The following is a 26628-nucleotide window of genomic DNA, read 5'->3' on the forward strand; positions in this document are numbered from 1 at the left end:
AGCGGCATTCCTCCTGTAGAACTCAGATATTGGTCTTGTAGTTAAATTTACGAGTCACCATTGTAATAGCCTATAGTATGCACCTTCTTTAATAAAACACTACATGTTCCTTTCTAGAAATCCCGATACTTCCCTTGTTTAAGCTCCAATTGGGAGGTTATAACTTCCTCGACTACACACTCCACATTTCTTACAGACGTCTAGAACGCCAAATCGAAATTGAAAAAGAAGAGCGCATGGCCCTCGAGCGCACCAACCAAGAGCTCACCTCCGCCGCCGCCGACCGAAACAACGCAGAACTGAGAGTAGCACAGGCGAAGAACGAAGACCTCGCGAGCGAGCGAGATGGACTGAGGGAGGACATGGCACGGCTCGAGGCGAGAGTGAAAGAGATGCAGACAGAGTGCGCCAGGGCTGTCTCCGCGGCTGACGCGGCGAGGGCGCAGCATAAGCATTACAAGGTTTGTGCCTCAACCCTAATCGGAAACTATCTTATTGGCTTTAGAAACAACGAGGAAGTTCGAGTAGATCACGCTTAAAAGCAAGACCTCGCAGATCACGCAAAAGGCAACGGCCTTCCTTACTGGGATTAATCCGGTTTCAAAAGTAAGTTCTGTAACTATGCGACGGTGATCTTTAATCTGAAAGTTCGTAAGCTACAAACACTTTTACACTATGTTAATGAAAGGTAAATTATAAAAATGAATAAAACGAATTAGTCCGTCAGTTAGATTATCAAACGATTTTAGACACGTATTTTTTCTTTCTTCTCGTAAACGAAAAATGACGACGGTACAGTGCGTTGAAGTTTCGCGTGACGTCACGCCTAGGTACAATTTTTACTTAGAAGTGACGTCACAAGAACTTTGATGCTCTATATCTTTGTATTTTTTCTTTAATTAGAAAAAGCGAAAAATATGTGTTCAGTATTTTTGGATGATCTAACTGACGGATTCTGTTTAGAATGCCATTTTTTTTTTATGTTAGTCGTCATCCCTATTGTACGACGCAAAATCAAATGGTTTATTTCTGTCCAAAAGATTTTTTGTTTATTTTTGTTCTGGTCAGGACATACTAGAGCAAGCTCAAGATCTAAGGCACAGAACGCTGACAGAGCTCAACGTGCGCGCGATCGTGAGTTACAAGTAGAAAAGATGTAGTTTAGTTAGTTGCTAGTTAGTACGTTATTTGCTTAGAGTTGCTGCTGTGTACATGAAGTAATATAGAAAGCACTAAAAAAAGTAAAAATTGCTAATGGTATATATGGGTCTCTCCAAACCTATCCACGCGGAATCGGATTCCACGGTTCAAAAAACGCTCGTTAGTATGAACATGCGTACGCATGCGTTCAGCTACGACGCGTATGCATCTTAATTCATACTAAGGAGCGATTTTTGGTCGGCTAGAGCCAATTCTGCGTCTATAGGTTTTGGGGAAACCTTATAATTATAGTAACTGTTGGTAGCAAGAAATGTCTTAGTAAATAAAGAAGTAGATATCGCATCATGTACAAGCTTGTATTGATTTCGCTTTAAAAATAAATAGTTAAAAATAAAATATATCTAGTCGCCAACTGTCGGGAAATACTGTATGTTTATCCCAATTCCGTTTAATCTGCTATACGTCATATCACCGGTAAAAATATCTCGCCTCATATCATCGGTGATACTACTCAATAGTAAAATGTAACCTCACCGACTACTCAACAGGACACGATAGCGAAAGAGCGCGCCCTCCGCCGCCAGACGCTCAGCGGCGGCGAGGCGGAGACCCGCGAGGCGGGCGCGCGCGCCGCCGCCGAGGCAGAAGCCTCCGCGCGCCGAGGCGCGCGCCCGGGTGCACGCCGACAAGCGCCGAGCCGAGGCTGAAGCCGACGCCAGAGACTTGAGGAGGGAGCTCGAGGATGTTAGGAGAGAATACGCCACCGTGCAGGTATGGTTTACTGTACTCGTTTAGAACCCGTAATGGATCCTCGGCGGCGGCGAGGCAGACGCGCAATCGAGCTGAGAAACGCCTCGCCGAGGCAGAAGCTGTCGCGAAGAGTTGAGGATATAGGAAGAGAATTCGCCTTAGGTATGCTTTATTGTATTTGTTTAGAACCCATAATGGATCATGGAGCGGCGGCGAAGCGGAAACCCGCGGGCAGACCGAGAAACGCCTCGCCGAGGCTGAGGATGACATGGGAAAGATGACAATATGACATGAATGACATATTTAGTTTTCTTTTAATACATCAAATAATTTTCGATTGAAAGTTTTACCTTTACCGATTTTTACTGCAATCGGTGTCATGAATCAATATGACTGTGTACTTGCAGGAGTCTCTGGGTGAGAAGCAGCGTGTAGCGACGGCATCTACTGAACAGCTAAAAGAAGCACAATTACAGCTCACGCAAGAACGCGTCCGCGCTTCCACGCTCGCCGCTCAAGTTCAGGTAGGTCTAATTCAAGTTCAGGGTAACATTCGTTTTTAAAAAATGCGACTACTTCCATAAACCACAAATTTAGAGAGGTAATAGAAAAAAAATACCTAAAGAAATAACCTACCGAAATTCATTGGCTTTATTTAACCTTTGTTGAATGCAGGAACTCCAACGTAGTATACAAGAAGCAGCTACTCGCGAGGCAGCCTTAGAAGAGCAGTGCTCACGCACGGAAGCGCGCTTCAACGAGCGCCTCGACGCGGCCGAGGCGCGCGCCGCCGCCGCCTTGCAGGACGACGCGAGGCATCGGGAGAAGGTTCGTTGGATGTAACGATTTGTTTCAGTACACATGAAAAGTAGAGTTGGAAAAGCAGTGCCCGCACATTTAATAGTAATAATAATTATTGTATAAGGCTGATTTAGAGTTTTTATTGCTGAGTGAAGTATATCGGCCTCATAGAAGAACTACAAGCGGGAACGATGCTTCTGGCGGGACACTTCAGTCTTCAAGCGTCTTCAGTTCCACAAAGTTAGCTGCTTCGCGACATTTTATTTGCAATCTTTTATTTTGTGTACACCCTGCGTCTACTTACCATGTATACGTTAACAGGTGAACACCCTCGAGCAGCTCGTCCGGCAGCTGGAGCGCGAAGTAACAGCCTTAGAAAACCGCGCGTGCATCAACTGCGAGGCGCGTAACACTCCACACGGCTCGCCGCACAAGTCCCAGAGCGACACGGAAAGCGTCGCCGACACGCAGCAGACAGCTACAGCGAATGTACTGAGGGAACAGTTGGAGCGAGCTGAGACTCAGCTACAGGTTAGTACTTGTACGATACCACTGGTTGCTATAGCAACGCGTACGATAGCGCGAGAGGACACACAAGTCTCAGAGCGACACGGAAAGCGTCGCCGACACGCAGCAGACAGCTACAGCGAATGTATTGAGGGAACAGCTGGAGAGAGCTGAGACTCAGCTACAGGTTAGTACTTGTACGATACCACTGGTTGCTATAGCAACGCGTACGATAGCGCGAGAGGACACGCACGTCTCAGAGCGACACGGAAAGCGTCGCTGCAGCTACTACAGCTAATGTGTTGAGGGAACAGCTGGAGCGAGCTGAGACTCAGCTACAGGTCAGTGCCAATATTAGAACTAGTAACAAAGCTAGTAGTAACACTGGTAGCTATAGCAACTCGTACGATAGCACAAGAAGATCGCACATATACATAACAAATTATGAAATATATACATATTTATAATTACCTATCCAAATTACATTGAATAAATAACTAAAATTTGTTCAACAGATTTGGCTGTCAGTCGTTCACGTCGATTAGCAAAAAAATCCATTTTAAATAACTAAACATGGGGAACGTTACCGACGCGCAGCATCCTGCAATAGCGAATGTATTGTGGGAACCGTTAGAACGAATTAAAGCTCAACTAGAGGTCTATAATTGAAAATGAAATATTTATTTTCAATATCAAATAAAATTACGCCGGCTCTAACCCTACGCCTCAGCATCGAGAAGATTTCAGTCCCCTCTAGGGGGGTATCCATCCAGATCCACTATGGGACCGGCAAGAAACTCGGTGGCTTTTCAAAACATTACATCTTATAATTAACATGCATTAACAAGATACAATTTAACATGCAAAAGTATTCATCAGAAAATATTAACAGACTAGGTACTGTACAGAAATTTAATTTCAATACATTATATTTAATTGAGTCCCAGATCATCGATCACTAGAGCAACTCGTACGATAGTTAGAGCAAGAGTTCACCGCGCATAGAGATACAAAAATCATTGATGATAACATAGTACATTTTATGATTTGACTAAATTCTTTTTCGTTTCAGACGCGAGCTGAAGAAATAGCTGCTTTAAGACAAGAAGCGAGATCTGCCAACTTAGCCAGATGGCGCAAGGTATGTCAATTGAATAGGGAACTTGACTGTAGTTAAAATAAAATATTTTATACAATGCACGAAATAAAACATCAGATAATTATAAGAAAAACATGCACAGAAGTTATTTTTAAATCCAATTTTTATTTAATAAGTCAGGTAGAAATATGTAAAGTAACTGAGTTGACCGTGACGTCACTCAATTTGATTTCGTATAAATTCCATATTTGCAAGTCGTTCAAATTCGTTTTGACAGTTCTTAAAAAGAAGCTGATTTGACTAGGATGCAAATAGCCTATACTTGTAAATCTTATACTTCTTTACATGTTGCTCACAACAGAAATTTTACTTTTTTCATTATTACTCAGGAGCGCGAGTTCAACGAGCTGTCACTAGACGCCAAATCCACCGCTCGCGACCTAAAACGCGCGGAGGAGCGTTTAACCGCCGTCCTGGAGGCCAAACGTACCGCCGAGAGGAAAGTCTCAGAAGTCCAGACAGAACTGAATGCGCTCAAGCCTCAGTACGAGCAAGCCACTAAGGAGGCTGAGAGGGCCAAGCAACAGCTAGCGGCGTTGCAGAAAAAACATGAGACGGCGCAGGCTGAAGTTGATCGGTATATAATATACCACTTCTATATATATTTCGACTTACAAAATAAATTATATTATAAATAGCATAGTGTGTGTGTCTGTTTGTTCGTCCGTTTTTCACGGCAAAACGGAGGGACTAATAGTGGACGTGGTTTGGGGAGATGAGGGGACAAGGGATGGAAGCATTCCGATATTTTCGAATTTAACGCGAGCGAAGTCGCGGGCAAAAGCTAGTAAAATATAAATGAGCACATAGATCGATAGCTCATAAGACTCCAAAGTCTGGTAACTAACTATTTGTGTGACAAGTGGCATTCAATTTGTACAGATAGAGAAGAGTTGTAGCAATATGTTCCTGACTTGTCATTCCGCGCAGACTCTACCACGTAACTGTGGCGCCGCTCTTTAATTCACGACATGTCAATTTTAGCAACCCTGTCGTTATCTATGATTTTCGTTTCATTTATTTGATTCTTAATTTTTTTGTGTTGTTTATTTTACAATCCTAATTACGAGTAACATTCTAATGGGTATTAATAATAATTATTAGTATGTACTCGTATCTAGAATATTTATCATTTAAAAATTCCATAAAAGAACAATAACATTTCTTTATAAGAAAATTTCTTTAGTCTTTTATAGAAAACGCGATTGTCGGCATTCGTTTTTATATCGCAATAGCACGTTGACCAAGTAAACGCTCTAATAAAAATTTGCATTATTTTTAAATATTTATTTTTACCTGTATGATATTGCAATGTTGCGCAGACATTTAAAAAGTAAATTTCATTGGGTCAGATCCCGCAACGACATCCGTAAGCTGAAGAGCGAGCTCCAATACAGCGAGAAGCGGCGACTACACGCCGAGGAACAGGAGGAGATGAGCAGCCGGGAGCGCGCTCAACTCCGGGATGAGAACGTGGAGTTACGGGCACACAACACTGAACTAGTGCAGGTAAGACCACTGTACTGTAGGCGACTAACGCGACGACCTAAATGATTCTGAACTTATAATGCTATGTAAGACGACGATAAGCGAGCTTCGATACAGTGAGAAGCGGTGACTACACGCCGAGGAACAGCAGGAGATGAGCAGCCGGGAGCGCGCTCAACTCCGGGATGAGAACGTGGAGTTACGGGCACACAACACTGAACTAGTGCAGGTAAGACCACTGTAGGCGACGAACGCGACGACCTAATGATTCTGAACTTATAATACTATGTAAGACGAAATAAGACGATAAGCGAGCTTCGATACGGTGAGAAGCGGCGACTACACGCCGAGGAACAGGAGGAGATGAGCAGCCGGGAGCGCACTCAACTCCGGGATGAGAACGTGGAGTTACGGGCACACAACACTGAACTAGTGCAGGTAAGACCACTGTAGGCGACTAACGCGACGACCTAAATGATTCGGAACTTATAATGCTATGTAAGACGATAAGCGAGCTTCGATACAGTGAGAAGCGGCGACTACACGCCGAGGAACAGGAGGAGATGAGCAGCCGGGAGCGCGCTCAACTCCGGGATGAGAACGTAGAGTTACGGGCACACAACACCGAACTAGCGCAGGTAAGAAGACTAGTGTAGTTTCAGGTCGTGCTTGATGCAGAATTCACTATGTTATCTATACCTATGCCGAAGAGCGAGCTTCAATACAGCCAGAAGCGGCTACTGCACGGCGAGGAACAAGAAGAGATGAGCAGCCGGGAACGCGCTCAACTCTGGGATGAGAACGTAGAGTTACGGGCACACAATACAAAGCTAGCGCAGGTAAGTCTATTGTAGTTCTGAACCAGCATAATTTTAATATCTATGAGGTTAAGAGTGAACTCCAATGCAGCGAGAACCGGCAACTGCACGCCGAAGAACAGGAAGAGATGAGCAGCCGGGAGCGCACTCAGCTTCGCGACGTAAACGTGGAGTTACGGGCACATAATACAGAGCTAGCGCAAGTAAGTCTATTGTAGTTCTGAACCAGCATAATTTAGATATTTATCAGGTTAAGAGTGAACTCCGATACAGCCAGAAGCGATGACTACACGCCGAGGAACAAGAAGAGATGAACAGCCGGGAACGCGCTCAACTCCGGGATGAGAACATAGAGTTACGTGCGCATAACACCGAACTAGCGCATGTAAGACCGCCTTACCTCAGGACCTTCATTATTTTTTAAAACGGCGAGGAGCGCTGACTCCACGCTGAAGAACAGAAAGAGATAAGCAGTCGAGAGCGCGTCTTCGGGACGAGCATGTAGAATTAAGGGCACATAAAACCGAACAAGCAACTAGAAGTTAATTTAGGTATGAGCAACAACAGCAACATCTCTGTTGTTGCTCATAGCTAAATTAACTTCTAGTTGTTTAGATTTATTCAGGACATTCGTAACCAGCATAAGCGGAAACTCGCTTAGTACAGAAGATGCTGTTCAAAATATTAGATAACTCGATGTTCATGTCATACATTGGGGTTTTTGATGGAGACATGTACCGTAGTCAAAAAACGGGCCAAATTGTAACATTTTTTAGCCCATGTAAATGGAGACAAAAAAAAACGATGAAAACAAAAAGCATCAAAACATAAAGCCCCAAATGGGCTAAATACCTATTTTTAAATTCATAAATTGATGTTTTTTTTTTTAATGTACAAAGTAATAAATGAACGAGATCATTCTCCGACCCAAAACACGGAAGTTTGTTTTCATAACAACAACATAACTCCGCGCCGACAACAGCCAGTTGATAATTGTAGAGTATCACGGTTACTTGCAAATACAATATGTAACTTCAGTCTTCATATCTTGCACGGCCCGTGTTTAAACTACAGAGCGTCCACCAGTACAGCAAGAAGAGGTATTTTGTTTTTTACTCAGAAAACATTTCTAATACATACCTACTTTTTATTGGATCATTTTGAACATCATATTCAGTCATACTTTGCTTTTAACATAAATAAACAGCGGCATTGTTAGACCGATCGTTATTGTTTATTCTAATCCGTAACAATTGCTATGTAATCCCATTGTGGTGCTGGTGCCAAACAAATATATCCGACCATGATTCAAAGCTTAGTCTTAGGCACGCCTCGGTATACAGTGGTTATAATCCACTTCATAAAAACATTGATAATTTTTTAAAGCAAAATAACATACGCAACGCGAAAGTGTTCGAAAAATTCGTATGAAAAGCTAAATAAGCCACGCGAAAGTGTTCAGTCAACATCGAATAGATAATCATCACTAAAGTGGTCAAATTGTGACGTCTTTGTGTCGTGATAAGTCTGATAAGGATGTGCACCGATTTTAGCTTCGGCCGTCAGTATTTCACGTTCGGAAATTGAGTGAGAATTGAAACTGCTCGTCGTTGTACGTGATGTCTGAATGAGTGCGCTGAAGAAGGTAGCGAGTAAGAAGGGCGAGCGGCCGCCGGTGGGGCCGAAGCCGGCGCTGCGCGCGTGGCAGACGCCGCGCGCGCGCCGCCTGCGCGTGGCGCTCGCCACCGACCTGCTGGCGGGCCGCTGCCCCGCCGTCGAGGCCGTGCTCGCCAACCTCAACTCGCATTTTGATGGGGTAATAGGCTACTTTCATTCGTCAAATCGGTTCCTTTTTAAGAACTGTCAAAACGAAAACGTCTTGCTAATATGAAATCGTGACGTCACGGTCAACTTATTTACATTTATATCGTGCTCCCAAACTTAATAAATAGAAATTAGTATATACAATAACTACTGTCCATGTTTTTCTTATAATTATTTGATGCTTTATTACGTGCATTCACACAATATTTTATTTGAAGTACAGGCAAGTTCCCTATTGTGCAGTAAAACCATACCACTGTGAACACTGCTTGAGTCATCATCCTCCTTGCGTTATCCCGCATTCGCCACAGATCGTTGGAGCCTGGGGTCCGCTTTGACGACTAATCCCAAGATTTGGCATAGGCACTAGTTTTACTGAAGCGACTTCTATCCGACCTGAACACTGTTTGAGTATGATTGTAAAATTTAATGTACGTGCAAAAATATCAGTTGCGCTCCTTCAATAATAAAATGAAAGAGCGAGTATAAATATTTATTCCATTGATCGCTAAATATGTCAACTGACGCGCGCGGCTGCAGTTCAATAGTAACCTTTATACATTCCGATAGCATTCTCGATGACGCACAAGAAACAATAGACAGACGGTCGAAGAGTTGAATGCAGAAAGATTCATAGGTAGATAATGTAAAAAATGTTTGTTTTCAGAATAACAAAGCGTTACAAGAAGCCTGCAGCCTGTTGGAAGAACAACTTATCGATCTGGAGAAGATATCAGATTTGAACGAAGGGAAGAGCAAAGATCACGAGGTATTGTATTGTTTACCTGTACTGATTCTGTGTGTCTTATCTACTGACAGTAATATTATTTTGTACCTACTTCGCAGAAAGCATTTTGATGAGCCATTATTTGATTGCAATATAAAAAATTATTGAAACTTCAGTAATAAAGTTTCAGTGTCGTAACTTTTGATAACTATTCAGTTCTTGATGATTTGTTCCAAACGGTACCAGCAATAAGGAATATGCATGATTTATTTTTTATACGATTCTACTAGTACATTACAAAAAATAAATGTACCTAACCATAAATTAAATATAACAAGATCATACCATCCCATACATTAAAATGCGACCGCCTAAGACCGCGCTTACACTCCACCACACATAGATGGCGCCACAAAAAAAATGTCTTGTAGCTTTCGATTATACTTGTAGATGGCGTTAAGTGTCACTTTTGACATAGATTTACATACATACAACATACATAAAATCACGCCTGTATCCCATAAAGGGGTAGGCAGAACACATGAAACTACTAAAGCTTCGGTGCCACTCTTGGCAAATAAGGGGTTGAAAGAAAACGAAACTGTGACATAGATTTACGACTCGGAATTGACACTTAATGTCAATCTACAAATAATCGGTGGCAACAAGGCATTTTTTGTGGCGCCATCTATGTGTGGTGGAGTGTAAGCGCGTTCGTAGGCGGTCGCATTTTAATGTATGGGATGGTATGATCTTGTTATATTTAATTTATGACCTAACACATCCAAATTATAAACTAAGAAACTAGAAAAAAAACTACTATCATTTACGGGCAATTTAAACGCGGCCATTTTTGCGCGCTCGGTAAGTGAAATGTGACGTCACACTTGTGGCCGTACTCACGAGCGGAAGCGAGAAAAGAATAACTCTTTCTCGCTCCCACTTACAGACTTCAAGTGTATCATGACGTCACGTTGCGTTTTGGGAAAGAAGTTTTGAAGAAGAAAATATTTTGGCCATTTTGGAGTTACGTGCGTATTCCCTATTGCAGCCACCCAACCTTTAGAACGCCATCCATTATTTCCTGTTCCGGTTTGTGTAAAACAAAGTGCGTGTGTTCAGTGCGAAGTGGAGCACCTCCGGTGTGAGTTGTCGGCGCTGCAGGAGAAGCTGGGCGGCGCGCTGAGCTTGTGCGCGGCGCGCGCCGCCGAGGCCGCCGCCGCCACGCACGACCTCGAGCGCACGCGCGACCAGCACTCGCAGGCCGCCGCGCAGGTGCAGCTGCTGCAGGTACCGCATACAACACGCTACTTCACACGCTTCTCACCTGTTGTTAATAGCCAGCTCCACACAGGGCGAGCGACGTCTCGAGGCAAACTCCTCGCGCGGCAAACGACCGATGCCTCGCCGGAGGCAGTGCGCGCGGTAGGCGGACCCGATTACATTATTTGTTGGCCTCGCTCTGTGTGGATGCGTCTAACCAGTTTAATTTGATTCAATATCCTCTAAGCGAACTTATTCAGACACTGCATTTTTTCGTCGTCGAATGGACACCAAACATAGTGCGGCGTGACGGCAGACCGCGAAGGAGATGGCGGCACGATCTTGACGTCTTTCGAAAAGTTTGGCCAAACATTGGCTTAAACCAAAACGCGTGGAAGAAAGATGGCCTTTGACCAGCAATGAGACACAACATGCTAACAAATAATAATATCTATCTGAATGAAAAGCAAGTTTTGATCAGATAACATTTGGTGTAGTCATTGGAGGTGTTTTTCGCATGGGATGTCGACGATTTACTTTTGTCTCTTTCTAATCTTTTGCTTTATCAGATTGGTTGAACCCTTACGTATGTTCCAGGAGCGAATAGAGCGCGCAGACGACCGCGTAGCCACTTTAGAAGCCCGATGCGCTTCCTTGGAAGGCGAGCGGGCGACCGCGCAAGCCGCGCTCGGCAGCGCCGCGCGCCGAGTGCGAGACCTGCAGGAGGAGTGTGCTACGCTGAGGACAAGAGCTCACGACCATCATGAGCTGGCGTTACAGCTGAGGGCACAACTTGACGAGGCACAGGTGAGTGACATGGTGAACGGGAGAGTCTGTTCCTTGCAAGATGAAGCCCGATGCGCTTCCTAAGGCGAGCGAGCGACCGCGCAAGCCGCGCTTGGTAGCGCTGCGCGCCGAGTGCGAGACCTGCAGGAGAAATGGGCTACACTGAGGACTTGATTAACCATAGGTAACCAGACAGCTGATGTATCTTTATTTTTCCTAATAAAACCTAGGGAAAAGGATATTCTTTTTCAAAGAAGACTAGTCGAGAAGTAGTGTAGTGGTTATTGACGTGATACGTTGTGTTGGTGTGCAGGAGCAGCTGGAGAGCGCGCGCGAGGCGGCCGAGGCGGCGACGGCGTGGTGGCGCACGCGCGAGACCAAGGCCGACGCCACGCTGCGCCAGCAGGCCAAGCTCATCGACTTCCTGCAGGCAAGTGCTCTTTCAATCTCCGACTTATTCGCTTTCACAACCCTAATAAAGCATTGTTAACATAGTATTGGCACGCGTTTAGCGACGAATAAAAAATATATATTTAAAAATAAAAAAAAAACTGATTATCACATCTTAATTTTAATACGTTGATAACTCTATATTAGAAATTTGGTTGATCTAACTTTTTGCGTTTGTAAGTTATTGATGATGGACGTTGACCGGCGAAAATGCACTGTGAACAAATACGTGAAAAATCCCCTTGGTCTGGGGTCTCCCAATGATTGCTAAATTGTTGAATTTCCAGAAAACTACTAAATGGCAAAATAATTCAAAATATCCACTCCTTGCGGTCCACACGGAATCAACAGACAAAAAAGATGGATGAAAATCTTGTTCAGAGGATGATGAATACTATTTTCAGAAAAGTCCGTAATTTTGTACATAAACATACTGAATGATTGAAATATATGTGACACGCTATAAATTAATAAACGATCTTTTATATTCTGCAATAAAAAATATTGTTTACTTTTTTCTTTTCATTTAAAAATTAAATTCCTCCCATCGCGTACCAATTCTAAATTAACTATGCTTTATACTAATGGACTGTCATTTTTAAACAAAACTCCATCTTGTCATAAGGACTCTATGACAGGGCCCATTTCTCAAAACTGAAAGTTACAAGCGGAAGTCTCTTTCCGACTTGTCATATTAGACATGGACAACCACTTGTAAATTGTAACTTGTAGAGCTGCTTCAAGAAATGGGCCCCAGGGGCAGTTACAATTTACAAGCGGTAGTCAATGTTTAATATGACAAGTTGAAAAGAGACTTCCGCTTGTAACTTGTAGCTTTCAGTTTCGAGCAATGGGCCCCGGGCCCGTTTCTCGAAAGGTACAAGCCTTGTGTTACAAGTGCGCGAACTGTCAAATCGTATGGGTTGTCATGGAAACACACTTGTAATACAAGGCTTGTACCTTTCGAGAAATGGACCCGGTCGCTCGTTTAAAGATCTCATCCTTATAATAAGTGACAAAGAGGGACCATTGACAAGATTTCGACACATATTGTTAATATGGGTTAAATTGTGGCGTAGGCGAGAGGCTGGCAACCTGTCACTGCAATGTCACAGTTTCGTTTTCTTTCAACCCCTTATCCCTTAAGAGCGCTATGACAAAAAAAGGCGATATATTGTAAAATGTACAATATTTATCGGCAAAATTGTACACTTTACTCATACTAAAAGACAGTTAAAGTACTTGTTTCAGTTAGAAAATCTAATTAACTGTCGGTTCATTAAATAACATATGGATGAAAAAGCGTTTTCAATTAGTAATGATTTTTTTTCTGATGTTCGTTTAGGAAAAACCGCGCGAAGCACAGATTTCGGAGCTCTTATTATGTACAATTTGATAAGCTCACTCTCATAAATGCGGTAAATTTAAATTCCTAATATCTTGTACTTTAGGCCCATTAAACAATATTTATCATTTAATCCTTTGAAATTGAGAAATTGAAAGTAAAACGAACTCAATTTTGTCTTGAAAATACATCGAAACAAGTGATCATTTCTCCGAAAATCTACATGTTATCGAAGTTATTTTAGTATATAAATAATCTGCACAATGTGCTTAAACTGCTGTTATCCATTTGTCGTTATAATATTTTATCATGATTTTTTGCCAATTTTTTGAAAACTAGCCTTCCTGTCGCTATTTTACCGGCGACGGACGCCTGCGATTTCAGTGCCGCGCCGGAGCTCGAGGAGGTAAGACGTATGTCGCTTTGGTCTCCGAGTTTTCATCGCAAACGTCGAGAATATTTATCGTTGTGTGGGTCGGACGCCTTGTTTATACACGGGCTATCCTCGCATTGTGTGTGTGTAAACAGCGACCAACGAATTTGATCCTAGATCCGTAAATATTTGCTTTTGTAATACTTTGTTATGTTTGAATGTTAAAGTATTACAACATTGTGATGATAAAAATGTGAAAATTACAATACGGTCAAGATGATAAGACACATCAAGATGGTACTCGGGATCTGATGATGGAGCCAGAAGGTGGTCACCAGTACCAGTGAACCATGTAAGTAAACGACTTCGTGTTTAGGCTCGTTGGGTTCGTCTCAACAAGACCTTTGACAAGAGGTGGTACTCAGGGTCTGATGATGGAGCCAGATGGTGGTCACCAGTACCAATGAACCATATAACTAAACCCAGAGATGGGGAAATCGTAATCGATTCCGGATTACACGATTACTTGATTTTACTTTGTAATCTGACACTACTGGGTGTCAGATTACTTGTAATGTAATCAAGTGAAACGGTAAATTACCATTACATGTAAAGGAATCACTAATCATCTATACAATCATTACTATTACCAATAATTCGGAATCATAGTCGATTCAAAATAACTGAAATTATTGACTTGATTACTTTCAGATTACGAATATGTAGTACCTCAGATTGCTGACTGTCACTTTGATACAAAAGTCATCATGGGTGTTGTAAAATAGGTTTTAGGGGGTGCTGATTCCAAAATTAATGACCAATGTGGAATCTGACATTGCTGACTGTCACTTTGACACAAAAGTCGTCATGGGTGTCGTAAAATAGGTTTTAGGGGGTGCTGATTCCAAAATTAATGACCAATGTTCAATCTGACATTGCTGATTGTCACTCTGACACAAAAGTCGTCATGGGTGTCGTAAAATAGGTTTTAGGGGGTGCTGATTACAAAATGAATGACCAATTTGGAATCTGACATTGCTGACTGTCACTTTGACACAAAAGTCGTCATGGGTGTTGTAAAATAGGTTTTAGGGGGTGCTGATTCCAAAATTAATGACCAATGTGGAATCTGACATTGCTGACTGTCACTTTGACACAAAAGTCGTCATGGGTGTCGTAAAATAGGTTTTAGGAGGTGCTGATTCCAAAATTAATGACCAATGTTCAATCTGACATTGCTGACTGTCACTCTGACACAAAAGTCGTCATGGGTGTCGTAAAATAGGTTTTAGGGGGTGCTGATTCCAAAATTAATAACCAATTTGGAATCTGACATTGCTGACTGTCACTTTGACACAAAAGTCGTCATGGGTGTTGTAAAATAGGTTTTAGGGGGTGCTGATTCCAAAATTAATGACCAATGTGGAATCTGACATTGCTGACTGTCACTTTGACACAAAAGTCGTCATGGGTGTCATAAAATAGGTTTTAGGGGGTGCTGATTCCAAAATTAATGACCAATGTTCAATCTGACATTGCTGACTGTCACTTTGACACAAAAGTCGTCATGGGTGTCGTAAAATAGGTTTTAGGGGGTGCTGATTCCAAAATTAATGACCAATGTTCAATCTGACATTGCTGACTGTCACTTTGACACAAAAGTCGTCATGGGTGTCGTAAAATAGGTTTTAGGGGGTGCTGATTCCAAAATTAGTGACCAATTTGGAATCTGACATTGCTGACTGTCACTTTGACACAAAAGTCGTCATGGGTGTCGTCAAATAGGTATCCGGAGGTGTTTAAAAACTAATGACTAATTTGGAATCTGACACTGTTGACTGTCACTTTGACACAAAAGTGATCATGGGTGTCTTCAAATAGGTTTTCATGGGTACTGATCTCAATATTAATGATCAATTTGGAATCTGACATTGCTGACTGTCACTTTGACATAAAAGTCGTTATGGGTGTCATCAAATAGGTTTCCAGGGGTACTGTGCAATGTCAGGTTCCAAATCGGTCATTACTTTTTAAATCATTTCATTAATTTTGGAATCAGTACCCCCTAAAAACTATTTGACTACACCCATGATTCCTTTTGTGTCAAAATGACAATTAGCACTGTGTGATTCCAAAATAGTCGTTAATTTTGGAATCAGCAACCCCGGAAACCTTTTTGACGATACCCATGACGACTTTTGTGTCAAAGTGACAGTCAGCAATGTCAAGATTCCAAATCGGTCATTAATTTTCAAATCAGCACCTCCGGAAACCTATTTGACGACACCCATGACGACTTTTGTGTCAAAGTGACAGTCAGCAATGTTAGATTCCACATTGGTCATTATTTTTGGAATCAGCACCCCCTAAAACCTATTTTACGACACCCATGATGACTTTTGTGTCAAAGTGGCAGTCAGCAATGTTAGATTCCACATTGGTCATTAATTTTGGAATCAGCACCCCCTAAAACCTATTTTACGACACCCATGACGACTTTTGTGTCAAAGTGACAGTCAGCAATGTCAGATTCCACATTGGTCATTAATTTTGGAATCAGCACCCCTAAAACCTATTTTACGACACCCATGACGACTTTTGTGTCAAAGTGACAGTCAGCAATGTCAGATTCCAAATCGGTCATTAATTTTTAAATCAGCACACCCGAAAACCTATACTCGTGGTATATGCACTTGAAATGTGAAAGTGAAAATGCTAGAATGACATGTAAACCACGAAGTTGTATAGTCATATTGTTCATTAGTATTGGTGACCACCATCTGGCTCCATCATCAGACCCTGAGCACCACCTTGAAGTAATTAGAATTGTATTTGTCTTATTTTATCATCATATTAATATATACTTTACTCTAATACTTATCATATAACAAAAGCAAATATTTGGGATGGGGTCTACTTTTATAATTATTACTTTAATTTTTTAAATAAATTTTAACATAATTGATATTATTTCGCGCTATATTCTCGTATTTTCGTACAAAATAATGTTTATTAGAAACCAAAAGTTTATATCGAGATAGTAGATTGTGGTTGTTATCAAAATTCCATAGAAAGGATCAAGATTGTTTTGTCCATTTGTTTAGTTTTTAATACCATAAGTAGTTTCGGAACGCATCCTAAATTGTTTACATTTATCATGTCTCGCTCTCACATCATTTTATCATATATATTTATCTCGTATGGGGAAATTACGGGCATGCGCAAAAGGCGTTATCTTTAGAACAAGATTTAAACAATATGACATGAAAGAAGAAAAAGAATATGTCAGAAGTGGAAGAAAGAAAATCGTTGACGTTCACGGCGGTGGTGAACTGCGGAAAGAAATCTTGTGAAATCACGGCGAGCGGAAAAGCCGTGGATTTAATTAAAACCAAAAGTGCGGCAAAGGCCTATACGTCAAAGCGCGGGTGAGTGTAGGGCTTTTATTTATATATTTTTCTTTTAAGTTCCTCCCATTTTGTTTTTGCACCCCGAAACGGTGAAAATCTTCCTAAGGTGCCGATTTCCGGACAGAACCAGCGCCCTTTTGTCCAAAGAACCCAAACTCACGCCAATCGGGTGGCGGGGAGGTTCTCTGGTACATTTGGTCCTTCGAGCCGGATTTGCGGAAATTCGAGCTCAATTTTTTCGGCGCCTTGGAATATTTGACCCGTTTCATTTCATTAATTATATTTCGAGCGGACGAAATATAATACTCATTTCATACAATTGGGGGGGACATTTGTTTTTGAGTTCTCATTTTTTAATATATTTTATGTTTTGACTGGGGATTTTATTTATTACATCTTCGTTCATATCTCACATTTACAATTTCGTTTTTTGGATTTACATTTGCGGTTACCTACTAGGGTATTTTTTGGAAACTAATGTTTCAACATTGAAATTTATTACATAAATTCATTAGAAATTCAATTTCTTATAAATTTATTTTATCGTTGACATTTCAAATTAAAACAGTTTGGTTGCTAGGTTACCATATACTCCATATAGGAAACTATAGGACTATTTCGGCTAGGTAACCTAGTGCTTGATTAGCCTTGCGGTTCTAAGAGTGGTTTTAGAAGCTGAAGGTTGGGGGTTCGAACCTCAGCTCAGGTGTGGCTTTTTGTGTTTTTCTAAACATTTATATTTCTTACAAAAGTGGTATAGAGCATTATTTATCGGTATTTGATGCTATTTCGATACAAAATAAAATTTCAGGGGTCTTAAACATTTTCTTAAAAGTTTAAAACATAAACATTTTATAATATATTAAGGTTAGCGGTAAAATCTTAATGTATTATTTGCGGCTTGCGGGTTATATTTAACTTCAAATTTCAAGATTTATTGCGGTGATTTACTAGTGCGGAACTTTTAATTAAAAATAATGTGTAATTGTTACGTGTAGTTTTCATGTTGTGGTTTGTGTTAGGGTTTGGGATTCTATTGATTATATTGATTTGGGTTACGTATTCAAATACTACCAACGGAAAGATGGCGGCAGCTAGGCGGATACAGTTGTTGCAAATGAAACATCATACAGCGTGTCGTAGTATTGACGTATTGGATGCGTTGGCTCGGAATCCTGAATTGTCTCCAGAACAAGAAAGTGATTTCATAGTGCGGTTTCAAGACTTAGAAAAGGTTTATGAGACATTTACGGAAATGTTTTATGAACTTCAGCTCTCTGCTGCGGATATAGAGAGCTTTGATTTGGAAAGTCATCTTCAGGAGTATGACGCGTATAACAAAAAATACTATTTTATTAAACAACGGCATTTAGGGTTGACAAATTTAAACGCTTCAGCTAATGCGGATAATAGCTGTAGCAGCGGTAGCAATAATGACAATCCTAAGAGCGCGCGGAATAGGGTAGTTCTCCCTAAAGTGAAACTTCCTACCTTTGCGGGACAGGTGGAAGAGTTTGTTCCTTTTATGGAATTATTCCAGTCGTTGGTGGGCAATGATGCCACCTTATCGGATACTGAGAAGATGTATTATTTAGCGGGGTCGCTTTTAGGCGAACCAAAGACTTTGACTCAGCATCTATCAGTCACAGGAGATAATTTTTCGGTCGCGATTGATTTATTGAATGCGCGGTATAACAACAAAAGGTTGTTAGCGGATCGTTTGTTGCACAATTTATTAAGTGCACCTCATGTAACTTCTAAGGGGGTATCTGGTTTAAAGATGTTTTTGAACACCTTGATCGAAAACACAAAAGCGCTGGAAAAAATGGAATTTCCGGTGGATTCGTGGTGTTATTTGCTCTTCTACATCAATTTCCAAAAGTTAGACGGTAACTTGAAGAAACACTTTGAAGACAAGCACGCCGATAAAGAATTACCCACATTCGCGGACCTCATTAAGTTTTTGGAAACTGAAATACGGATTTTGGAATCCAGTGTGGAACCACAGGCCAGTGCGTCGGCGGGAAGGCGTATTGGTGGTGGACAGAGCCAGGCGGTAAAGGCTCATGCGGCATTTCAAGGTGCAGGTTCGGCGTCGACGTGTCGGTTATGCGGAAAAAGCGGACACTTTATTGCGAAGTGTGAGAAATTCCTGGAGATGAAGCCTGCAGCTAGGAAGCGTCAGGTCGTTTCACTTAGATTGTGCTTCAAGTGTTTGAACGGTCACACCATTGATAAATGCACTTATAACAAGAATTGTTACAAGTGTAATTCGGCTAAACACCATTATTTATTGCATTTTGATATTCCGGCAAGTGGTTCAGATCGTGAACAACGTTTGACGTCAAACGTGGCTACAAATGGGAAGTCTCACAATGCTGCCTCGTCCTCTTCAAGTGTTCCTGTTGTCAGTGCGCCCTTAACCAGCGGCAATCCAGAAGGTGCGGTTCCTGGAGTCTCTGGATTGATGGCATCACAGGCAATGAAACCAAAGGTGTTACTTGCGACGGCAATAATTAGAGTTCTGGATAGCAGCGGACGCTACCAGGAGGCGCGGGCCTTACTGGACGGAGGGAGCGAGAGCACATTCATTTCGGAGTCCTGTGTGCAGAGGTTAGGCTTGGAGCGGTTTAAGCCTGACGACCCAATCACAGGACTGGGCTGTACTCCTATAACCGGTTGTAGGGGAGCAGTTAACCTGACCATGACACCTAGGCTGACGGATCAGCCAGTGCTGGTGACCACGGCTAATGTCTTAAATAAAATCAGTTATAACCTGCCTGGATATTCGTTGCCGGCTCAGTTGGCGGATAATTATCGGGGACTGGATCTTGCGGATGAACAGTTCTTTGTGAGTCGAGAGATTGATATTTTATTAGGTGAGGATTTACTTTGTGACATTGTACTCAGCGGACGCATCAAAATCCATGATCACATTCCACGGGTGACAAAAACGGTGTTCGGACACGTTTTGTCAGGTCCTGTTAATATTGGAGTTTCCCTTCGAGTTCCTTGTGCGTCTCAGGCCTTTTTCTGTAGCACAAGCACAGATGGGATCTTAGAACGGTTCTGGGAGGTTGAAGACATCCCGTTTAAGGCGGAAAACCCTAAAGATCTTGAATGCGAGACCATTTTTAGAGATACCCATTCACGGACTGAAGAGGGTAGATACTCAGCACGGTTGCCTTTTATATCGGACGCCCCTGAACTCGGTAACACTGTACCCATAGCTATGAAGCGGTTTTTAGCCATGGAGAGGCGGCTCCTTGCAAAAGGCAACGAGGTCTTCAGGGAGAAATACACGGAGTTTATGCGGGAGTACGCCGAAACAGGACACATGTCACTGTGTGAAGGGGAACCAAAGGACTACGCCAGTGGTAGTTACATTATACCTCATCATGGAATTTTTAAAAAGGATTCTGATAAGATTCGCGTAGTTTTTGACGCTAGTTGCGCATCTACTAATGGTGTTGCGCTAAATGATTGTTTGCATGTGGGTCCAAAACTACAGCGGGATATCGCGGAAATCATATGTAGGTTTAGGCTACATCGTTACGTTTTTACAACGGACATCAGGATGATGTTTAGACAGATTTTGATTGCTGAGGAGGATCGGCGTTTCCAGCTCATTTTCTGGCGGGAGTCCCCAGACTTACCTTTGCGTGTGTATCGGCTAAATACCGTAACATACGGAATGAAGTCAAGCCCATACCTTGCGATTCGGACGCTAAGGCAGTTGGCAGATGACGAAGAGATGCAGTTTCCTGCTGCGGCACAACTTCTGCGGTCTTCGGTGTATATGGATGACATTTTAGGTGGAGCCGATTCCATAGAAGACGCAAGCAAGTTGAAGCAGGAACTGACGGATTTACTACGCTCTGGCGGTTTTGAGCTTAGTAAATGGACGTCAAGCAGTAAGGAAGTCTTACAGGACATAGCAGAGGAGCATTTAGAAAAACCTCGCAAAATATTTGACAATGCGGATGGGCCTAGTTTCTATAAAATCCTAGGCGTTCAATGGGATTCTAGCAGTGACTGTTTCTCATATCGTACGAAGCTGGATGACACTAGTGGATGTACTAAGCGGTCAATATTGTCAACTTTAGCTAGGGCATTTGATCTTTTGGGGTGGATCTGCCCAGTAATCTTTCAGGATAAGGTCCTCATGCAGCAACTCTGGCTGAAAAATTTGTCATGGGATGCGAAAGCTCCTGATGACGTAGTTGCGGAATGGCAAGGCATTTTAAAAGATATGCCTCTTATTTCAAATCTGCGGTTGGAACGCTTTATCTTATTAGACGTCAAATCGTGTTCTCTGCATGGTTTCTCAGATGCATCAGAACTTGGGTATGGTGCAGCGGTTTATCTGAGGACTGTGGGGCACGACGGAAGGGTCAAGGTTAGTTTGATGATGGCAAAATCACGAGTCTCGCCGGTGAAATCAAAACTAACTATTCCGAAACTTGAATTAAGCGGTGCGGCGTTGCTAGTCAGACTATTGAAATACGTTGTTGCTGCAATCAGTAATGACCTGACGATAGACGGAATCTTCGGATGGTGTGACAGCACTATCGTTCTCTCGTGGTTGAAGACATCGCCACATTTGTTGCAGACTTTTGAGGGTAATCGAGTTTCTCAGATTATAAATTGCGGTTTAAACATAGCCTGGAGACACTTACCTTCAGAAATGAACCCTGCTGATGTCGCGAGTCGCGGTTGTCGCGCGTCAGTGCTATTGGAGCATCCTTTATGGTGGGGACCTCCTTGGTTGTCAGGTGATGCGGAGACCTGGCCCAGGAATATAATGGACAAGGCGGAAGATCCGTTACCTGGATTGCGGAAAGTGAAGGTAAATGTTCAGGCTCTGGTCGGGATTGTTGACAAGGATAATATTTTTACGCGGTTTAGTTGTTTAAATATGCTATTGACGGTCGTAGCATATTGTTTCCGGTTTGTCAACAATGCCAGGCCTTTGTCCGAGAAACTTAGGGGGGTATTATCAGTCCCAGAGCGACGGTTCGCTTTGCAGCGGTTAATCAAATTGGTTCAGCAGGAGGAGTTTGCGGACGATATCCACTGCTTAGACCAGAATAAACAATGTTCCAAGCGGCCACGTCGGCTTTTGCCGTTTATTGCGGATGACGGTTTATTGCGCGTTGGAGGTCGTTTGGAGCATTCAAGTTTGTCTTTTCCACGAAAGCATCCGGTGATTTTACCAAAATCACATGCTCTAACGGTTTTGATCGTGGATCATTTTCATGTGACCTATTGCCACGCGGGGGCAACGGTTTTGATGTCGGTATTACAGCGGCAATTTTGGATTCTTTCTGCGGGACAAGTGATTCGTACACGAATTTTCAAGTGTATGAAATGTTTTAAGACCAAAGCCAGACCAACAGCGCCGATTATGTCAGCGCTGCCATGGGATCGAGTTAATGCGACTGGTGTGTTTCACACAGTGCAAACTGATTTTGCTGGTCCATTCAGCATTAAGCAGTCTCGTTTGCGGAACGCAAAAATTCTGAAGGCGTATCTTTGCGTATTTATCTGCTCTGCATCCAAAGGGGTTCATTTGGAGTGTGTCACTGACCTTTCGACAGAAGGGTTTCTTGCGGCTTTGACACGGTTCACATCTCGACGCGGTATGCCGAGTGTGATACGTTCAGATTGCGGAACCAATTATACAGGTGCCAACAGATACTTGGATGATGTGCGGAAATATTTGGCTTCTGAGGAAGCACAACAAGGGCTTAGCGACGGCGCGGCCAAACAGTCTATAACGTGGCGGTTTAATTCGCCAGCGGCGCCACATTTCGGTGGTCTTTTTGAGGCGACCGTAAAGTCGGCTAAGACACTATTGCGGCGCGTCATAGGTGAACAGGTTTTGACGTTTGATGAATTGGTAACGGTATTTACCAGGGTGGAGGCAGTCCTTAATTGTCGTCCTCTATGCCCATTGACCCAAGATCCTAATGAATTGGAGGTTTTGACGCCTGCTCATCTACTTATTGGAAGACCTTTGCTTTCGGTTCCGGAGTACAATTTCGAAGACATTCCGAACTCACGGTTGAATCGGTTTAACTTAATACAAGCTATGTCTCAACGGTTGTGGAGAAAATGGAGTGAACAATACCTCCATTCTCTTCAAATGCGTAGAAAATGGACATCTCCAACTGATCCGCCTCAGCTGGGTGATCTTGTCCTGATAAAGGAGGAGAATTTACCTCCTCTAAAATGGAAGTTAGGAAGGATAGAAGAACTGCTACCCGGCAAAGACGGTGTTGTTAGGGTAGTACGTCTCAAAACTTCTACAGGTAGCCTCACGCGGCCTGTTGTTAAAATTTGTAGGCTTCCTTTGGACGACTAAGCGGAGTTAGCGGTACCAAATTGTTTTAATTTAGTGTTTTATTTTCTTTGTTTATTGTTGATAAAGGCTTTAGCCTTTCTCGGGCGGGGGAATGTTTAGTTTTTAATACCATAAGTAGTTTCGGAACGCATCCTAAATTGTTTACATTTATCATGTCTCGCTCTCACATCATTTTATCATATATATTTATCTCGTATGGGGAAATTACGGGCATGCGCAAAAGGCGTTATCTTTAGAACAAGATTTAAACAATATGACATGAAAGAAGAAAAAGAATATGTCAGAAGTGGAAGAAAGAAAATCGTTGACGTTCACGGCGGTGGTGAACTGCGGAAAGAAATCTTGTGAAATCACGGCGAGCGGAAAAGCCGTGGATTTAATTAAAACCAAAAGTGCGGCAAAGGCCTATACGTCAAAGCGCGGGTGAGTGTAGGGCTTTTATTTATATATTTTTCTTTTAAGTTCCTCCCATTTTGTTTTTGCACCCCGAAACGGTGAAAATCTTCCTAAGGTGCCGATTTCCGGACAGAACCAGCGCCCTTTTGTCCAAAGAACCCAAACTCACGCCAATCGGGTGGCGGGGAGGTTCTCTGGTACACCATTATTGTAGTGCGAGCGAGTGATAAGACGTGCTAGAAAGGGTCGGCATATTGGGCTCGCGCGGCGGGTAAAATACCTAATTTCGCCCGACGCCGAAATGTTATAACGCTCTTAAGGCGTCATCCATATATTACGTCACAGTGTAAGGGGGGGGGTCGTACTAAATGTGACAATCCCTGTTAAAGGGATACAAAAAAGCGTGACATAGGGGGGGGAGGGGTCCAAAAACCTGAAATTTGAAAAGAAACCCGTAATATGTGGATGATCCCTATTTGCCAAGAGTGGCACTGAAGCTTTAGTAGTTTCATGTGTTCTGCCTACCCCTTTATGTGATACAGGCGTGATTGTATGTATGTATGTATTGTTAATATTCTGACATGTTCGAGTATAAAAGGCTTTTTTGTGTGAGATTAAAGATCAAAAACAATCGACAACAAAACACATAAACTGATCAAATACTCGAAATGTAAAGCATTTTATACGTGCCAGCCAGTTAGACATTGTTTTTTTGCGCATTCGTTACCAACCAAAATAATAAGTGCAGGCTAAAGTGGAAGAAGCCGGGCGGAAGAAATGTTCCATCGGCAACAAGCTGTTCGGGCGCTCGGGCCGCCGCACCAACGCCTCGCCGCCGCTGCGCCGCGCCAACAGGTACGCACATACACAGTAACGACGCGTGTAGCGGTCAACACCTGTATCACATACAGGGTGTCCCTACAACCAACGCCAAAAAGAAAAGGGGTCATAGGACATCTCATTAGCTACCAAATTAAGCGAATTTGATCTTAATGAAAATGTCATGGTTTTCGAGATGTTGGCATTATTTTGCTTTTTTCTTTACTTTATTATAAATTAAACGGCCAATGTCTCAAAAACCACGAATTTTCATTAAAGGTCAAATTCGCTTAATGTGATAGTTGATAAGATAGATGTTCTTTTCATTTTGGCGTTGGTTTTAGGGACACCCGGTATATGATTTTGCATTTTTTTATTTTGTTAATTAAATTATATAAACATATATGTACCTAACAGTTTATACATCAGCATTTCCTTAACTTACTCACACTTTAGTGGGTAGCAGGCGAAAACTGAGCCCTGGAATTTAAGACGAAATTCCTATTGTTAATAAAATTACTATACATTAAAACTTTTTTTCCAGAGAATTACGAGAAGAAGTCGACCGATTGCGCGCAAAGCTTGCCTCTTCTAAATCTCTCAACGAAAGCAAGTATGTATCACTATTAATTCAGTGTTTGTAGCTTTTGTAGGATGACGATGATAATGTAGTGACATCTTGTTGAAATTTTTACAAAAATATTTTTATTTTTTCAGCTGCCCTCCTACACCGAGACGAAATGAGAAAAAAACTCCGAACGGGTAATTATACATATATTTCATAACTACTTATACATATAAATTAATTTTGATTGGACCTGCGGGTGTAGTACATTAGTTGGATAAACTTTATCGCATCGCCGCGTCCCTATTACACTTACAAATAGTGCGAAAAGGACGGCCTGACGTTTCATCATTTATCGCACGACCATGATTACCTGCCAGATTTTATAAAGTAATATTAATTTGTAATTCCCCTATAACATTAATTTGTTTGCTTTCAGTACCTTTAAAAGTATCGACACGCCTGATGGACGGATGGACACACGGATGAATTCGTCACAGGAGTCATTCTTACAAATAGTATGGTATGTAAGATTCATCACCAAAATAAAAAAATCGTTTATTTTAATCAACTTTATCATACAATGTCGAGCTGAAGCATTCTCTTACACGAAAAACTCACACTCTGCATTCTCTTCCTATTCAAGACGTGTAGATAAAAGGCCAATCGTTCACATTCCGTAGCGTATCGTAGATGAAATGCGTGCTGAAGAGTTACCATAACGTACTAAAGCCGCTCGGTTTAAGTCGAGAAAAAAAGGCTCAAACTAAACTGACCTGTCACTGTTAAAAAGGTAAGTTTTAAGAATATTAAAAATGTTTCAATACCCATTTGACCGTAAAGCCCCATTTAGATGGTACGAGTTTCTCGCCCGTTTTGGTCGAGAAACTCGTATGACATTATCGTATGCGATAATCGCCTGGCGATTATCGTACGAACACGTTTACATTCGTGCGAGAAATAAAAACTCGCATACGAGTATCGTATGCGATACTCGCCAGGCGATTATCGCCAGGCGAAATAGTTTAGACGGAGAGTTGAATTTCCGGGAAATATTTCCATAACATTTCTCGACTCGTCTAAACCGGTTCTCGTATGACATTTCTTCTCGAACGTGCGATTATCGCACGAATCGGAGCGAACCGATTTTCATGCTAGTTTTGCCTGTCAACTTGCGTGCTTAGTTGCTAATTAATTAATTATAAACACATATATTTCATGCTTTTTTATAATGTTGGATATAATTTACTTTGGATTTATTTGAATTTAAGATGCATAGTACCCAATAATATTAAAAACACTATAAATCATTTATGAAGGTCTAAATAATAATTATATAATAGGGAAAATAATGAATTCGACCGTAGTGTTACCTAGCTAATAAAATCTTGGTTGCGATACTTGCGATTAGGTTTAGGATATTATTGAACATAGAATATAGATAAGATTTATTTTAAATGATAGCATTATACCCTACATTAACTATATAATATTGATAATGATAACCCTAATTTATTTTTGGTTTTAGCTGTTACTGAGAGTTAGCTGTAAATATAAAAATACCATGGTTTCTGTTTCTAGGTAAAGAGAATTCATTCCGACTGTAGCGCATAAACTCG

At 41.9% G+C, this 26628-nt stretch overlaps 1 protein-coding gene across 1 annotated transcript in view; it reads left to right on the plus strand.

Annotated features, from left to right (window-relative positions):
* Positions 1 to 26628, plus strand: part of LOC125236741 (citron rho-interacting kinase) — a 46556-nt gene that overhangs the window by 16958 nt on the left and 2970 nt on the right. Inside the window, 19 exon segments of the mRNA XM_048143661.1 lie at positions 197 to 461; positions 1069 to 1134; positions 1710 to 1820; positions 1822 to 1932; positions 2319 to 2435; positions 2587 to 2739; positions 3034 to 3201; positions 3317 to 3406; positions 4292 to 4360; positions 4708 to 4955; positions 5731 to 5887; positions 9176 to 9277; positions 10358 to 10525; positions 11096 to 11305; positions 11598 to 11714; positions 24374 to 24480; positions 24989 to 25057; positions 25162 to 25206; positions 25449 to 25532. Coding sequence (XP_047999618.1) covers positions 197 to 461; positions 1069 to 1134; positions 1710 to 1820; positions 1822 to 1932; positions 2319 to 2435; positions 2587 to 2739; positions 3034 to 3201; positions 3317 to 3406; positions 4292 to 4360; positions 4708 to 4955; positions 5731 to 5887; positions 9176 to 9277; positions 10358 to 10525; positions 11096 to 11305; positions 11598 to 11714; positions 24374 to 24480; positions 24989 to 25057; positions 25162 to 25206; positions 25449 to 25532 — 2457 coding nt within the window.

This window comes from Leguminivora glycinivorella, chromosome 19, assembly GCF_023078275.1.
Source record: "Leguminivora glycinivorella isolate SPB_JAAS2020 chromosome 19, LegGlyc_1.1, whole genome shotgun sequence".
Taxonomy (NCBI): Eukaryota; Metazoa; Arthropoda; class Insecta; order Lepidoptera; family Tortricidae; genus Leguminivora; species Leguminivora glycinivorella.